The 18,806-nt window shown below is 39.2% G+C and overlaps 1 protein-coding gene across 14 annotated transcripts in view; it reads right to left on the reverse strand.

Moving 5' to 3' along the window:
• Nucleotides 1–18,806, reverse strand: part of LOC115782448 (membrane-associated guanylate kinase, WW and PDZ domain-containing protein 1-like) — a 96,550-nt gene that overhangs the window by 30,346 nt on the left and 47,398 nt on the right. For 4 of the 14 annotated variants that reach the window (XM_030732605.1, XM_030732602.1, XM_030732612.1 and 1 more), the window contains 8 exons: nucleotides 9,131–9,250; nucleotides 6,970–7,158; nucleotides 5,579–5,846; nucleotides 5,223–5,270; nucleotides 4,862–4,944; nucleotides 4,246–4,284; nucleotides 2,044–2,101; nucleotides 1,772–1,884 (listed from right to left, as the gene is read on the reverse strand). In XM_030732605.1, the coding sequence (XP_030588465.1) occupies nucleotides 1,772–1,884; nucleotides 2,044–2,101; nucleotides 4,246–4,284; nucleotides 4,862–4,944; nucleotides 5,223–5,270; nucleotides 5,579–5,846; nucleotides 6,970–7,158; nucleotides 9,131–9,250 (918 nt within the window). Of the gene's footprint in view, nucleotides 1–1,771; nucleotides 1,885–2,043; nucleotides 2,102–4,245; nucleotides 4,285–4,861; nucleotides 4,945–5,222; nucleotides 5,396–5,578; nucleotides 5,847–6,969; nucleotides 7,159–9,130; nucleotides 9,251–18,806 lie in introns of those variants that run through there. The other 10 variants (XM_030732616.1, XM_030732603.1, XM_030732610.1 and 7 more) reach the window with 8 other exon arrangements.

Raw genomic sequence — 18,806 nt, forward strand, 5'->3', positions numbered from 1 at the left:
TGATGGTCGGTCGCGAACGTTTCGGCTCTAAGAGCTCTTTTTTCATCAGGAGGGGCTACAAACACAACAGCCCAGCAGTGTTAATTTTGTTGATGAAATATTTTCGTCATAGTTTTCGTCAACGGCCCTTTTTCATGACGAAAACGAGATAACTAAATAAAAACTACCTAAAAGGGTAAAAACGATAACGAAATTAACTGACACTTTCGTCAGTGAATGAAAACGAGACGAAAATGCTTGGCAGGGACGAAATCCAATCAGAACTGATTTAATTTTGTGACAGGACGGGACAAGTTAGGAAAATATCCAATCAAACGCACAGTTGCGCAAATTTGCTCTAAACCCGGGAAGGACAAACTAGCCTGTGATTTGTCTTTACTTCCGATAGAACTAAGTGATGTAAACAATGTCAGCAGGGAGAAAGAGAAGAGCCGATGTATGGACACATTTGTCCTTTGACGTTGTGACAAACAAAACGATGTGTAAACCATGTGTGGCGACTATCTCGGGTAAAAACACGACAAATCTTAAATGACATCTGCAAACCAGTCACCCAGATCTCCATGTAAAGGTAAGCAGTTTATTGTCATGCAGGGTAAAGTGTTTTTCCCAGTTTAGCGTTTGTGTTTAGAGGAAATCTCCACACCGCGGTGGATCAGCCTTTCCTGATCTTAGTCCTGAACACTGCCCTGTACCTTTCAGAGCGTGTCCTGCTGTAAAATGCTGGTATTATCTCAGTAAGGTGGTGTTAATGATCAGGTGTGTGGGAAGCAGGTGAAACACTAATGTTAATATTAATAATATTCCATAACTTTTAATAAATGTTTAATTTTGTGTAAGTGTGTATAATGACTAATTCAAGGGAACTGAAGAAAAAGCATTTACATTTTACACTCTTTATATTTTAGTGGACTAAATCAACTGTAGATTTAGTCCACTGTATTCTTAAGATAATTTCGTCGACTTAAACTTGACGAAAACTATTCAGATGACTAAATTATGACTAAAACTAAATTAGATTTTTGTCAAAAGACTATGACTAAAACTAAATCAAAATTTGTTGTCAAAATGAACACTGCAACCCCAGCCAGCACACCATTAGGAGAGGTGAAGGGCGAGACACCAGCTAAGTGGGGGGTTGACGATCTTTTTCCCCCTTTTGCGGCTCCGTTGTACGATCAGATAAAAGGCCTCTCCAAACCAAGCTCCCAGGCTGAATTTCAACCCCAGCCCGTCCCTGCATGCAAGCCAGATAATTTTCTGCCAATATACTGTGTTTCAGTACATTTTACTACTGCATCGTTGTCCTGAACTGGTAACGTCATGCAGTTTTACCTCACCTCTTTCAGTCTTTTCACCCTCAACTGCCAACAATCAAAGTTTTATGAATCGCTAAGTAAAAATCTCATCCTTGTCTTTTAATGGTAATGCAAATGATCAAATACAAAATGGCATTTATGACTATAAATCACATAAATTAAAACCTAAACATCAAAGACAACTCCTGGCTTGGGCCAGTTCAACTTTTGTAAAACCTCTTTATGAAAATCAATTTTTAATCCTTTTTATTTTAGGATCAATCAATCAAAAGTTTGGACACTGAGCGTGTCCAAACTTTTGACTGGTCTCATCAAGTAAGTTGAAGTCAAATCAATTCAGGGAAAAGCAGTCTGGCCAAAGCCCTGGAGAGTATTGGACAAACTAGAAGGACATGACACTGACAGACATGAAGAAAGAAAGAAATGGTGCCGTGCCAGGGCAGGAAACGAACCTCGGATATACCGCTCACCTTCTGGAGGCTGCGGCTGTTGCTGCTGCTCGAGGATTTTTCGACGCCGCGCCTCCACCACCGGGTTCTCATATTGAGTCTTCCTATTTATATGACTGAGACACACAGTGAGAGGGAGAGAGAACAAGATAATAACTTCAAAGACTGATTAGCCTCAGATTCACCTAAGCAGAGAAGAGATTTGTAAAAGGGTGTTTAATCAGGAGAAACCCCCCGTTTGTCTTTGCAAGGTGTCAATAAGGAGATTCACTTACTCTACATAGTACACCCCGTACACTGGGTCATCTATCCTCTCCCATCCTGGAGGCAGCTCTGAAACAGATGGTACACAGCATTAAGTACAATGTTACATTTTCACCCCAGTCATTAGCAGAGCTCAGTGTGATAGTTTGGTTTGGTTTTTCACTGGAAATGTTTGAGAGGGCACACTGCCTTTATACCAGCATGGATTATCACACACATGCCAAAATGGGATAAATTATAGTTGTGGTTTTGTCCTCCTGAGCACTCGAAAACACTTTTACATGCTCCATGTTAAAATTTCAGTTTTTATTACTTTTAGTAAAACTATACGTGGAGCCTAAACTTTTCTGTTTTCTAGGTAGTGTGGATTTCAGTACACAGGCACCAGTAACACCAAAGTATTATTAAATAACTAGCTGAATGTCTCTCCAGCTGCCTGTAATTTTTACTATCCTCATTAATGGCCAAACACAATAACTGAGAAAATAAAAATACCAAACAGCTTCAAACAAGTCTGCACGACATGTGCTTGTAAATGTGGTCTGATCATTTAATAAAAAACTGAAAAGCACGATGCAGTTATTTTGCGAAGTATTACCACACATTACATCACTACCTCTGTGTACACATTGTACACAGACCTAACCACGTTTCAAATGGACACGCACCTATTAAACTGACACTTTCCATTAAGATGTTGGCATCTCGGTTCCCATGTCTTGCTGTATTTGATTTCAGACAAAGGCATTACCTACTTGTGTTCCTGTGGGCTTCTCTGAAGTCCAGTAAACACTTTTATAAGAGTCTGGATTTCACAATCAATAATCACAGACTGTCGGCATCTGAGCAGCCTGCAGTGCTAAAGGCTCGATGCCAGACATTCAAAGTCTTGTTTAAGACTGAGCTCGCATTCCATTACAGGGCTGTTTGTGCTACTTGCAAATGGGATGAGAATCAGCAGCTGAGCAATTTGCCTGCCTGTGAAGAAACTCTGAGTGCATATATCAACTTGTGTCCCCGGCAAAACCTCTGTATAACATATTCCAAATGTGTGCTAGCGCACTTCAGATAAATAAGGCTTCTTGTTCATGATCAACAACATATAAGTATACAGCATACAGTATAGTCTACATTCTTTTATCTTTTAATTAGTCTCTGCACTGTATATTTTGTAATTTTGTAATATTGTGCTATAGTTATAGCTCTAATATCTCTGTATATTTGCAATTTGTATACTTGTATATTGTCTTATAGTTTTTATACTTATTTGTTTTTTTTTCTGTACGCACGAAGTACCGCAGCAATTTCCTAAGGCTGTGAACCTGTTCACCCATATGGCAATAAAAACCTTCTGATTCTGATTCTGATTCTGATATTTCACTGTAATGCATGTGCTGGATAAAACAGTGTGGCTGCATTACAAGCTGTAAGCCTGGAGGGAGATATTTGGACAGCAAAGCAGGAAATACAATAAAACTAACAGCCAAAAAATCGACACATACCAAGATGCAAATTATGACGGTACAGAGGATGGTTTTATTTACTAATCCCTGATCTGAAGCTGTTTTCACACATAAGCTGGGGGGGCGATGTCGAAGAAATTAAGCAGGGACATTATTTGCAGCTGCCTTCTCTTACATGCAGCTAACAAAAAACGATCCACATCAGAGGCGTGTCACTGCCAGAAACGCTTCATTTGGTTTAGGCAAGTTTGCTGCCTGGGTAGATTGTACAGGAGACATTACACCCACCCACTCACTCACTGTTCTCCGGACAATTATCTGCCCTATTCTCACATGGGTGAAATCAGAAATTATATAGACTTTGTACTTTGGAGGCGGCAGGTTAAATATTTTTTAACATCTGATCTGACAAGTCTAGCATTTGTATTCTCACATTTGGTAATGTCATGAGAAATTAGAGGGAAAATACTTCACAAAATGCAGTAGAAGATATTATGCTCATCATCCCTCAGCAGTATGCAAAGCATGAGGTGAAAATATAACTTTGCACTGGAGCGTCATGCATGTTGAAAAATCTCTTTTAATTCCTTGCAGCTCTCTTTACTCTAAATCAAATAAGCTTCCTTCTGTAGACAAACGACAGAATCCAGCACCTTGGATTTCAAACTGATCTGCTCTTGTTTGGCATGTTTGAAACAATGTCAACCCAATCTAGCAAAATATCCTCCACAAAACCTTCAAAAACCTTACCTAGATCACTCTCCAGGTCTTCTGTGTGTATCCCTTCTTCTCCAAGGCGAAAGCAGGATGAAACAAAGAAGATAAAATGAAGAAAAAAAAGGGATGGATAGCAGATTGGATCAGGGATGGAGGAATCCAAAGCAAATGAGGAATGAAGTGATCATTCAGAGAAAGACAAAGAGGGAGACAGAGAGCCCTTAGAAAGAGACTATCTTTGGATATAACAACATCTCAAAACAACCTGAGAAATCTAGTGAGGTGCAGCATGCCATTTTAGATTTCACCACTTGATGGTGCAATTATGCAATTTGTGTTTGGTGTGAGCAGTAAACAAAAGTGTCATTTGGAATTTATCAAACTTTTTGTTTATTTGAAAATTATATCTTGTGTTTTGATGGCAATGGTTCTTGGAACAAGACAAATGTAACGCATTCCAACTTCTAGCAAATCTTTCAATCAAAACCAAATGAAAGCACTAAAAACAGCACCAGAAATTAACAACGGCATCACTCACTAAACAAGAGGAGCCCCACGTCTGTAACCTCAAACACCCCCTACTGTTTCTGAACCACAACACAGAAGTGTGGATGAACACTTATTTTGTAAATGAGGAGTGGAAGCTTACCATCATCATCACACTCTTCCAGTGGCCTGGAGGCTCTGTCTCTACACCGAGGATCCAGCCATGATGTGGTCTTTGTATTGTGGCTGAGAGGAAGCAAACACGACAACCGAATAATTCAACACAGGCTGTCAGACTGACATATAAAAGCACAGCAGGGGGACACAAATGCATCTATGAGCATTAGAAAGAACAAAACAAAAACACATCAGCAAGTTTGCAGAGGACAGAAGGTGTCCGCTGCAAACAGAAATGAACAGAACAGAGAGGCACAGGCAGGATATAAACAATAAACAACCTGACTTTTCCCTCAGTTATTAAACAAGAACATTCTGTAATTCAGTGATAGCAGAAATGAACATACAAGCTTTGAAAATACACAGCCATGTCCTGGTGTTGTGCCTTTGCCGTGCTGCAGAGAGGACAGAGAGGTGGAGGTAGTCAGGTGATCAGGATGTGATCTCCTTTTGAGATCGGGACATGCAGGGATTAACAGGAAAGCAGTAGCACCCAGGGGGCTGGGCAGGTTAGCTGGGAAGGCCTAAAACCAAATCAAGTGGGAAGACAAGCAACTGGACGAACAAAAGGGATAATAATGCAGGTAAAATACAGAAAAGACTGACTACAGCGTGAGCAATGGCGAGAAATGTATAAACAGGCAGTGTCAAGACTCTGTTGAGCTCATTAAACTTTTAAGCGTTGCAGGCTGTTGATACATACTCTATGAAGTAAAGTTCCCCGTTCTCAGTGTAGGCCATCTCCCAGTTTTCAGGCAGTGGTCCCAGCGGGTCTTCTGGAGAGACCTGCGGTTCTGCGAGGGTTTGCTGCCCACTTTCTGCAGTAGAGGTGGCCGCATTGTTCAGACCACAGGACAGAGCATTGTCACGTGCAGGGTACGGCCGGAGAATGCCGCCGCGGCTCTCATCCTGGTCGTTAGGGTTACCTGCGCACAACAAAGGAGAGGGAAAGAGACTACGCACTAAGGATCCTGGGTAACATAACAAGAAGGACACACAACAACAGAAAAGAACAAAAAACACAGTTTCATGTTTCATGCATGCAGGAAAAGAAGAGATTTAAAAGAACAAAAAACCAAAACAGACATGCTCACTCTTGATTCCCTTTAGTCCATATCATGCAGCTCTATCCACACTAAATTCCTAGTGCTTCTCCCTCACTCTGTTTGGCTCCCGCCCATTTCTAGTGTATTGAAAAGGGTCACAGGAATATGCTAATTTCCTCAGTAACAGTCTTTCTCAAACTCATTTTGACCCCCACCCATTTTACCTCTCTGCCCACAGGCCTTTTTCTCCTAAAGCTAGTCATCCCAGCCCCCACTCCCATTCGCTCCCCAGTTTTGGCCAGATATCCTCCACCACTTCCGTGGGCTTTTCAGGGTTGATCAAATGCAAATTCAACACTGGCAGCCTAGCATGGGGGGACACAGAGAGGGTATAGTTTCACAGGATCAAGAGAAAAAAAAAAAAAAAAAAGACACCATCTCTTGCACTTAAAACAGGATAGACCTCTCAGAAGAAAGAGAACGATGGAAAACTTTGGCTTATTCTTTGGTTTTGTATTTGTATTCAGAATCAATTCATAAACACAGCTAATCTCTTGACATGTGCTGAGATTCAGCATGCATTAAAAAGATTTCATCAACCAAGGGACAAATATTAACATTTGGTAAATGTGAATAAATGTTAGAGGGAATTTAGTGAGAAAAAAAAGCTTGAAAAAATATGTAGTTAGGAAAACATAAACAAGACGGTGGCAAGGACAGAAAATTATGAATACTGTGAGTGCAGTTTGTAATCTAAACCTTCCTCCACTGCACCCCTCCTCACAGGCAGATGGCAGTGTTTGGAGGCTCACAGAAAAGGAATCAGCATCACAAAGACATGATGTAACCACCAGACACCCATCACTGTACAGCAGAGGAGAGGATAATAAACATACACACATTATCTCTCTCCCTCTGTGTTCCTAATCTCGGGCACATGCGTGTGTACTCAGACACGCTTAAACAAACATCCAGTGGAGAAGACGCAAAGCACACACTACAAGAAAGCCGGATTCACAAACTTTGGAATCTGCAGCGGTGCCGTTACCTGTAAAACTGTTGTTCATTTCCGTGGCCTGGTCGTCATCGTCGTCGTCAGCAGGCACTACGCGAGCGTTTTGCATGTCATTGTAGGACTTGGTGCGTGTTGGGGTGGACTGATGGGAGCCTGCATCACTGAGGATCACTGTCCCAATGATGGGCTGCCTTGGCGGCTTGGGGGTCCCATAATAGTTACCTAGGCAACAAGAAGGACATTAGTATGCTTGAGAGAGACACAGAAGGAGGGAGAAGGAGAAACTGAGAGAAAGGAAGACGGGGATAAATATGAAAGAGTTGGGGACACAGAGATAGCAGACAGAGGATCTATGAAACCTCCTAATCTTACGCTGGGATGAAACGACATAAAGCTGGATCACAGTGTGACTGCAAATTGTGGAAGTATGAAGCTGGTTGGAAAGCTAAAATATTTTAGTTTGTATTTGAGGCTTCAGAGCATAGTGATCAAAACAGTGGACCAGCTCAGCACGCTCAGTTTGTTTTAGCAGCTTTTTCGGTCTGAAACATTAGTTTAGTTGTCAACAAGCTTTTCTGAAATTGACCCAAAACATGGACCAGTATATTTTTCCTCCACCGAGTACGTGTTTAGTACTGTCTGAAAACATATTTGGTGTTTTCTTGTCATCGAGATGAAGCAAAATCTACCTGGCCAAATCTCATGAAACTCAGTAGAGGGATGAAGCACAGACAAAGAAACAGGCCGTTCAATATGAGGCTGGTCCAAACGTGAGGTTTGGGCCTAGTGGGAAACTGAGCTTTCAAGTACTCTTCTAGCTAGTATATGCTGTTTATGCTGAATGGTTTATGCATATCACGTAATACCAATGTGAACTCTGACATTTTCAAAATGTGCTCGATTAATCACTTTGCTCACCACAGTTTCAAACTCAACCAGTGAGCACAGCTAAACCTGCTCTGTCAATGGCTAAAAAAAAAATACACCTACCAGCTAAGCCAGCTAATCTTTTATATCTAATTTGTTTGAAAATCCAGACCTTAAAGAAGAACATTCACACCTATTACAAGGAGCAATGCCTTATTCATTGCGGCCTGCCTGTTAGAAATATACTTATTGTCTTTCTTTCAAAACTCATTAGGTCAATACACTATGTTACATCCAGACACCGGTTTGATAAGCTTCGCCTTAAGATTGGAATCAGAGGGAAATGAGTAGCCTGCTCTGTCCAAAAACAACCTGCAGTGCTGAAAAGCTTTGCCACCTCTAGACAGAGCTCGTCTGTGTCTTCCTGTCTTTAGCCTTTATGCTAAGCTAAGCTACCTAGCTTACAGGCTGTGGCTTTATATTTACATACCTGTGACTGGTATGGCTCTTCTATCTATCTTTATGCTTGAACGAAAACAAGCACATTTTCCAAAAAGTCAAACTATTTAAATTTGGTTGTACCCTCTCCCTGTCAACTCTCACTAAAATCAAAGAAATTATAAGTAATATTTAGAGATATTTGAACATCTTAAACAGCTTTTGCTAAGAATGCATCCTTCATCCACTTGTGTCGATGGCCACGGCCTCCTGTGGACAGGTATTTGACATTGTCTGCATGAAAGGAAGAAACGTGCCAACACACAGCAGAACTGGTGCCAAGCAGATTAATGTCGTAACATTCCCTCCCAATCCCACACACACACACACACACACACACACACACACACACACACACACACACACACACACACACACACACACACACACACACACACGCACACACACACACACACACACACAGACAGACACACGTGCGCGCGCAGACACACACGCAAATCAGACTTAGGCCTACGTAACACACCACCTCGCGAACAAACACGCATCTACCCACACCAACGCACACTTGCATGCATGTTTACCCACATAGGTGTGTGTTAGTGTAAGAGTGGTGCACGGCACTGTCCTAATCAGAGTGAGAGGGGCAGATGTGGAGTGACCTGCTGTCTCCTGGATGTATCTCCTCCCATCATGCTCTGTGTAATCAGAATCAACTGAATGCGTGCTTTTGCAGCCTGCCTACATGTAGGAAACACTGTGATGGCTGCTACGCTCATTGTATCTGTGGAGAATGAGGACACCTGCGCAATCATGAGTCACACGAAGTGTCGGTTATGATCATTATCATCATGATCCTCCTCCTCCTCACCTTCATACGTTCCTATTTCCAGCAGTGTGCCACTCTCCTCAAGTTCTAGGAACTCCTCCACAGACAGGAAATTGTAATCCACCCCTGGGACCTCTCCGTCTCTGGGGGGGCGGGTTGTACCTAGGGACAGAAAAAAAAAATAAATGTTTAGGTAGCTGTTAATAAGCTGCTAAATTCAATCCTTATCTTTAGGATAGAATGACAGTGTGTCATTAATGTTAAAATGCAGTCAGTGCTGCAAGATTCATTCAGCTTTTTGAGATGACCAGCCATAGCAAAGCATTCTGAAATGAAGAGGGTGATTGTAATTCAGCGCCATCACTTGAAGCACAGTGTCTGTTGAGTGGCTGTGAATATTATGTCAGGAAATTAAATCAAGGCTTTGCATCTTGAGCCATCTCTCCATCTCATGGGAAAGTGCTGCCCGCTAAGATGAAAAAAGGTCACCTTTAGCAATACACAATACAGTACAATAGTTCTGATAGTGTTATCAATCTCTCAGTTTCTTCATGGTGAGCTAGAAAATGTAAAATGGACTGACATAATACCTTTATAGTATTACTGCCAAAGTGATCCTAAGTAAATTATTAGTGATCGTTAAAGCATCCATGTTCACTGCTTGGAAGCTACACTACATTTTGAGGTGTTATTTAATTTGAGATAGCATAAACCGGGGTTTATTCTTTTGAGCAGTGATACCAGAAAAAATAATAGACTGTGAAACTCAGTATATTTGACATCATTCTGAAAGAAATGCACATTAGAAGTCTGATAATTCTCATTCAGCATTTTGGTCTCCTAAAAGATAAACCATAAGCAGCATTTTCCTTGCTGGCCCAACTGCCCTGAGCCTGGTCTCCTATTGGAGTTAATGATTAGCGGTCTGCTGTGTTTCACTTTGGAGTGAGAATACTTTATAGGAGGAAGCTGACACCAGACAATGGAGGCAGGGGCTATTGTGTCTTTGACTTAACTGAAAGGAGATGAGGTGACATGCCAGATGGTTGACGGAAGCTGTAACCTATCTATGATCAGCACAGTAGCATTTACACACACACACGCGCGCACACACACACACACACACACATGCCCACATGCCCAGAGTGATATGGGGTAAAACCTGTTCTAAACAAAGTAGACTTGAATGTAACACGTGCATCAGTGTAAACCATTGCAGGCCACATTCAGTTGCACCTCAACAAATTCAGTACATTTTCAGACTGGGGAAAAAAAAACACTACCTTATAACATGACTAAAGCTGCTGGTATAATCTTTCAGAACTGCTTGTTGGATGGTTGAATAGCTTCAGATTAATTAAAACTACACAGAAACTACAGCTTGGACAAATTGAAATTTCTATCTGATAATGAGCTGGATGAAAAACCAGAGGGATAACCTTAGTAATTACATTTAATCAGGACTGGGCATAGGTGTATGGGCCACTCATTTCAGTAGTAGTTGAGATATGTGACTCAAAAAAAAAAAACAAATGTTAACTTCATGGTCATTTCAGAAGACTTGTGAGGGGATCACTGAATTGCTTTCAGAAAGCAGATGAGTGCAGAAATTGCGCTTTTTACTGTGTTCCAGACGAGTGAGGAGTACAAAAAGACTCTTTCATGTTTATTTTCCTCAGCCTATCCAGTATGCAAGCACACAGTCTATCCCTCAAGGTACATCCAGCCCACAAACACTCCATAATAAACAAGTCTTTACCAAGCACTGTTCAGTCCTACACCTGCACTGCAAAGGAAACACTTGATTCTTTTTTTTATTTCTGCCATTTTGAAAATGTTACTCAATAGAATAGATGAGGAGGAAATTCTATGACTTAAACCATTAGCAAAAATACTCACATGAAGAAAACATGACAAATCGTCAAACTGTCCGTATGCATCTGCAAGACACTGGCAAAGTGCTGCTTTTTATTCCTCCTAGCGGATCAGGATAAGATCAAAGTAACAGTCTCTGGGAGTTTGAGTCATACTACTGGGTGGTCCCATGGTGGAAGATGATGTTTCTGAGGCTCAGTGTGCTCTAATGACATTGTCTGCTGAGCTGGGAATGAAGCTGTTGTTCAGGGCTATTCCCCACAGTGGAGAGCTCTGATAGGCTGACTAATTCTGATGTGCCTACGTTATAAAATATTAAAGGTTCTGCTACATCAGCACACCATCATGTATAAAACAGCATTCTTATAAAACATTTTTGTCTTTTAAACCCCATGAGTGGAACTACATCAGTAAAGTAAGGAACCACTCTTGTTACATGTGAGCAATTGTCAAAATGTCATCATATTTGGGTGCATTTAATAAAGTCACATCCATAAATTCCCATTCACTCTATCCCAATCCAAACAAAGTCAATGTACGCTCACTGCTTAGTTTTACTGTATCTAACTGAAGTGGAAACCATAAGATGAATCACACATTTTCTTTACTGCAAATCTACTGGTCACATTATTCCCACCGACACCAGTTCTGAAATCTGCAATCTTACTTTAAAGGATTTGTTTGAAGAAAACTGTACAGAAAATATGAGCAGCAGCATATTCCATGTTTTTTTTTTGTTTCTTTTTTTCCCCAGGGTGAAAAAAAGAAAATGAAATTTAACTATGCTTGGATCTCTTAGCAGCTGAATCACTTCAACAAAAACTGGTCAGTTAAATGCCTGGCATTTATCAACGTATTATACACGAGCAGATTTAACAGGTGGAACAATCTGATATGGCCGCATCACATCTAATGTTGCTCCAGGGCCATCACTGCAAGTGAGCAATCACTTATCTTTTTGCCTTAAAAACGATGTAAAGGTGTAACGTAGAATGTAATCATTTATATCAAGTAGTAGGTGTACTGAGTGGGAGTCTGTGTATGCAGATGAACCTATTTAGGACAAGCTGTGCTTTAGTATTTTTTTGCACAAAGGAGAAGTTTGTCTTTAAATGATCAAATCTGATTTTTTTTTTAAATAAAGGCATTTTAATGTTTAACATTGTGAAAATGGTCCATTTTAATCCAAAACACGATCTTTGCCTTTTGCAGAAACCCCCGAAGGTAAACTCTCACTCCCTTCTTCTGCTCTTTATTCCAGAGCCCAGATCAATGTGACCAGGGAATGGAATTCAAGCTAACACTTATCTGATGACACAGATCCAATAACAACATAACAATAACAGTCATTTTAATGCTACAGTTTCCCCATGCCATCGTTCAGTAATCCTCTGCTCTGAAATTTATAATATACAGTACCAGACACTTGGTACTGTATATACAATATTTCAAATTCTTTACTTTACTTTTGGACTCACTACTCTTAACTTCACAGAGAACACTGTTTGGCGGCATTTTCCCCCCTTTCCACAGTCACATGGAAATCTCTGACCCTCACAGTAAAAAAAAATAAATAAACAAGAAGCAGTCATCGTGTTGCGTTTCTTATAAAATAAACAGAGAGCACATTGTTAACGAACAGTTATGTCTGTTTTGTCGTAATCCAGCAATGAAAAATCTTACAGATGGAATTTCTGCAGTGTACTGCAAAAATCAATGAGCTGAAATAAGCATTTGATTTATCACTAAGTCATATGACAAAATAATTATAAAAAATAATTTTTAAAAGGAAAATGCCAAACATTTCCTGTTCCTTAGATGAGTATTTCTTTATCATTTACTTTCTGTTAATTATTGTATTTTGCACTTTCACATTTCAGCTACTTTGGCATCATAAATAGCAGAATAATTAATAATAACAGCAATATTAGCTAAAACCCTCAACATCCTGTTTCAGTATAAAGGAGTCTTACTTGTTAATGTCAGTGCCCACAATCCCTTGATACATTCAGAGATGTGTAAACATGATGGTGACGTGTGTGACTGATTAATACTGTGTGTTCGTATACATCGTCACATTGCCCTTTGCTCTTCCACAGAACAAATTACTTTGTGAAGCTAAGATTTGAAAACTTGGACAGTCTACTTGATGATGAGATTTGTGCCCTTAAGAACCACCGATGTCTTTCTAGAAAAGGCTCTTCTGCCAGATTATTAAACAAAAATAAAGACATTCTATCAAGTGTGGGAGATAATCTGTGTTGAATACATAGCAGAGCAGACAGAGCCTCACTGTACAGCAGTAGCAGTGAGGTCAAACTCAACTCTGTATTATCAGTGTGGTCAGTCTCTGTCTTCTCTGTCCAGTGAAATAATGACAGTGCCATAGCGAGCCCTGACCCTCGCTCTGATTAAATAAATCTGATTGTCAGCCATCAATGGACTCCATTGTTTTACTGTGAGAGAACAGCCTGTACATGCATGGATGCTGAATGTAATACAAGCACATTTGGAAACATCTTCACTTTTAAATTGCCACTAAACTTACACAAGTTGGGCCCTTGTTCATCAAGAGAACGTATGAAAAAGTGCAAGCATTCTTTTTTTTTTTCTTTTTTTGAACTTCAGCTGCAAAAACTGGTTTTCATTAAGATTATTTCAGAGAGTGGATATTAACGCTAACCCATTCAAGTCCACAGCTTAAAAATAAAGACATGGATGGATGATATTTCCCGACCACAAACACTATAAGCCTCACAAACTCATTGCAGTTTCTTGCAGAGCTGTACAGTGGATTTAATTTTTGACTCCACTGTTTCTTATTCTGCTCCTTTCCCCATAATCTCCATTTGATTTTCTGGTGAATTAAAGTCTGTGTTCTTCTGTGTACTTTGTTTTGATCTCAAATACTGCAGACCAGAACCTACATGCACAGTCAACAAATTAACAATTTTGCATTTTATGGTACGATTAAGGAAATAAAGGAAAGCAGTCAAATCTGCGGGTTTGCTGATGGTGTTTCAATTTAAATGTTTCACACTGTTGTTGAATTTCAGAAGCTTTGCTGGATACACACCCATCTTAGTTTTTAAGATCATCACGGGCGTTTGTTAATGGTGAAACCTTACTGGGGGGTGTTTAGTATTTACAATAGTGTTACACATTTTCTGAACTTTCCTGTTTGTGTTAAAATAATTTTAATTTGTGGCAATAAGCATAAAAATGGCTTATGTAAAACCTAAATCTAGCACAATGTGTTATGTGCTACTCATAAACAACACAGTCATAGTATTATATAACAGTGATGGGCTGAGACTGCTTTTTAGACAACTTGTTCCCGATAGAGAGGCTTCATGTCAGGCTTCAAGTGTACACAGGAGCTCCTTCAACAGTAACTCAAACATACTAATCTCACCCAGACTGAAGTTACCACAGGGACTCGCTGCTGACTGTGTGTTCACTACTGTTTGAACATTTGTCTTAAATCCACTCAATGTTAAGACCAGAACTGTGTTTGGTTAAAAAAAAAATATTTTTTTTAAAAAATCACTGTTTGTAAGTCTTATGTTATTTAGTAGATTGTTAACATTGTTAATTACATTTTCAATTCAATTTTATTTCTTAAATCGCTTGGCTATAATTACTTTTCATGTCATGCCAATTTTACACGTGAAGTTGTCAACTTTGTCAGAAAAATTGTGTAGTGTCCCTAACAGAGCATAACTTGAGTGCACAGCAAATATAAACATTACTTTACCATACTTAATTATTTATAACTTCTATATATCCCATGCATACTATGATACTGCTGCAGGCATAAGGACACATTATGTTACAGGCTTGTGGGATGATTTTTGTGCAGACCGTTGCAGGCTGTAGTGTCTGTAACAGTAAATGGCATACATCACAGGGCTTATATGCAATACAATATGGACAAATGAGAAACATTTTGATGTCTTACTCAGTTATGAGAGATTTAAAAATAAATGATTTTAAAAGTACAAATAAAATTATACTAAATGAATTTTCACTCATTAGTGTGTACTTGTTTTTAATGTTACACATCTGATAACCATCTTTTCTATTGTCCAAAGACAATATCCACATTGTTGCTGGGTTACTCAACATTTATCTGTATATGGAAATAAAGACATTTGCCAAAACAAAATAAGTTCTGTTGTGTAGCTAACAGGAAAAAAAAAAAAAAATCTGTGGTTTCCTTCAAAGCTGTGTATCTTTAAGAATTTTAAATAATTCACAAAATTTTACACCCTGTTTCAGAAGATGACAAATTTGCAGAGACAATCATAAAACCTACTATGTAACAGACCTATTCTTTCTGAAGCCTTCTGACCTATTAGCTTAGCATAAAGGTAGAAAACCAGCCTTTTCTACTTAACAAAAACAAAAACATAACAAAATCTATCTCCTAGCATCTTTTAAGTGTTTAATATATTATGAATATGTTATGCTGTGCCAAATTGGAGAGGGGGGGTTACATATGTGCAGGATAACTAATTGGCCATAAATAGCACAACTTGCCATTTCTGTTAATATGAATCAGGTATGCAGGTAAAAGGCTCTTACCTCTAAGTCACATCAAATGATGTTACACTATGATCGGATTTGTTGTAGGATTTGTGTATTTCTAAGATTTAGTGAGCAATAATACTTATTTATCCTGCATGTTCAGTGGTGACAGTGCAGGATAAATGACCATCCTAGAGTCTACCCCGGTCACTAATTTACTGAAGGGGAAAATAGGCGAAATGTCAAAGGGAGGAAATAGTGACCTGAAGTACTTCAGTTTCAGTTTAACTCATGAGACGAACCCAAGATTTTAGTGGGAACAATATAAACCTCTATCAAAAGCTAAACAGTGAGTGCTGAAATAACATTTATTGGAGGTGCATCCTGTACAAATAAGCTGTGTATGCTATCCACAACCAAACAGGAAATCCATCAATTGTATTCTAACAGAAAAGAGATCAGCATTTGTGTAATTTCATGTGAGATGGAGTTCATGACTCCTGCAGACTCACAGCCACTGTTAATGACTTCTTTGAGGATATTTTGCTATAAATACATACATGGGTTAAAACATGGAAATCTCAGGGTGCCAGTGAGGTGTGGATTTTCAAAATAAATGAGTGGGATAACGAGTGTGGATGCATCTTGAATAAACAAAACTTCCAGCATGCGCTCCATACTCAACAGTGAGCAGGAAATTGAGAATAACTGTAATTACTGTACTCAGATCATTTTCATTTTGCATTATTATTGTCAGGTGTTAAGTCAGACACTGTCATTTTGACACCACTGCATTGTAGGGCTCTTAGCAATAAGTAATACTTATTTGCTACGGGCACTATTTTTTTGGTTCTGTTGTACACTCATGGATACATTTACAGATTCAGAATTCAGACACCTAAATATAACTGTGCACAGTAAGTGTAGCACAATATATATTAAGTAGGAAGTGGTTTTGGACAGAGCCTAAGAGCCTACAGCCAAGCCAGCAGCTGATTGTGCTTGATGGCGACGTTTTTTATGTTAACCATCATAGCACACAAATACACAAAAGACAGCTGATGGGAATTAAAATGAATATTGCCTCTATTTGGTCAAAAACTAAAACAGTTATAGATTTGATTTGATGCTGAAACTGAAGCTGGATAAAAGTGACAGGATCACCAAGATTCCAGTTCACCCTGATGGAGAAAGTCTGTGTTTGTCATACAAATTAACAAATGCAACAGTTGTTGAAATCTTTCACTAAAAACACAAATGTCAATATCATATAAGTAGTGGACCAAGCCATGCTGCCAATATGGCTACAAAATAATATTCTACACAAAATATGATAGATCAGCCAGCAGTAGTAGAGTTATGTGATGCAGTGTGTTTTGTGGCTATATCAACAAATCACAGTGTGACTCGCTAGGACAAATCCACAGTGCTGCTTGTCTTTTATTTTTTGTTTAGTATAAGAAGGTATAGAGTGGAACATTAGAAGTATTAGGTTTAGCTATATTTTTTATACTTTTTTACAGTCCTTTAAAAAATTTTTTAGGCCATATGCATCCACGATATGGAATAGTATGAATTCCAAAAAAGGGAGAGTTTGCGACCATCTCACTCACCTCTCCCTTCACTGCGCTTTACGTTAGTTTGAAATGAACAACTATAAATGTCACTCTTCATTCAGCACTGTTTTTAAGCATCTGAGTATTTCACATTTTTCCAATTCCTCATTTGTATAACCTTTTATTTATTGCTACAAATGCTCTGCACCCCTCTTTCAGCTTCATTTTTCACAAGAAGAAAGATTAAGTGTCTGTTTCCTTTGGCTGTTCCTGAGTTTTAGTGGGCAGACCACTTGTAATGTCCACCACAAAAAGTGGATGTTTACCATCCCCTTCCTTCTGCAGAGTTTAGAAACTAAACACATAACATCCAATCAGTATCAAACTCTCCCTTAACAACGTCAATCAACTGCTCCGGTCTGTTCCCACAGGGAGGGGAGAGGAGGGCGTGCACGGCTGTTATGACAGGGAGCATCTGCCAAATGGTGGAACAGCACAGAAAAGAACGAGAGGGTGAAAGAGGATGAAGGCCGTGCCGACACACAGCTCACACAACAAAAATAATCACCTAATGGCCACGTGACATCCCTTGCAGGACAAACCACTCACACGTTCTCACTCAAACGTACAACTGTGCCTCTGGCTCGTGTGGAACAGTCTCTGTGCTGGTTTCCCTCGCATCTCCGCCTTCATGCTATTTCGGTATTATGATGTTGAGTGACTCGCATCTCGCTGTCTAAGGAGCTGGATATGTGTTTATTTGCACGTGTGTCAGAGAGAGAGGGCAAGAGAGAGAGCACCGCTAAAAGGATAAGAGTCCAGGCAAGCCTGTCCTCGCCTTTGTCACATCATTAACATTGTCTCTCTGACTGTGTCGCTGTGCTGCTGCACCACCTGAAGATTTCTGCACAATATAAAACAAACCACAGTTGGAACAAGTAGTCAATTAACTGATTAGCTGACTGAGAAAATAAATTGGTCAGTTTTGGTAATCAATTTAGGTCCTTTAACGAGCAAAATCACTCAATGTTCACTGGTTCCTGCATTTTTGAAGTTAAAGGTAAAATGCTCTACTTTTATTTATCTGTAGCTAAATCATATTTTTAGTATTGATTAATATATTACTCAAGTCTTTAGTCTACAAAATATAACTGTATTAAAATGCCTGCCACTGTTTTTCACAGCTAAATGTGAAGTCTTAAACCCCAAAATATTTAATGTACATCCATGGACTGATGAATAGATGCATAAATAGATTTAATTTACAAAATTATAGAACAGAAAAGCAGCAAACTGGCTTAATCCGGTAGTAGTTGTTTTGTCATTTTCAGTTGATTGAATAACTGAGAATTGCAGTTTCCATTTGTTGTATTGTTTAAAAGACCCTCATTTTTTAACAAGCAATTTAAACACATTCTCAGATTTGAACTCTGCTTTTCACGGTTTTATTATATTTTAAATTTGTAGATAATCAAAGAAACAAGAAATTATTCAGTGATATAAAAGTCATCAGTTGCAGCAACACACACTATTCACTTAACTCAAAGCAATCTAATGCAGTAATGCCGCATTTGTGAAGCACATTTTCCCCCAGTATGCAGAGCGATTAAATTATTGTATAATAGATTGCATGGTATTGTTATGCATTTGTGTTTTAATGACCTTCCTGAATAAGAAGTAAAGTACAGCCATTGTGTCTCTGCCTACTTTTTATCCCTGTGGTACTTTGACCTTAATTTAGCTGCAATCTGTATAAG

This window comes from Archocentrus centrarchus, chromosome 7 (genome assembly GCF_007364275.1).
Source record: "Archocentrus centrarchus isolate MPI-CPG fArcCen1 chromosome 7, fArcCen1, whole genome shotgun sequence".
NCBI classification, from domain to species: Eukaryota; Metazoa; Chordata; class Actinopteri; order Cichliformes; family Cichlidae; genus Archocentrus; species Archocentrus centrarchus.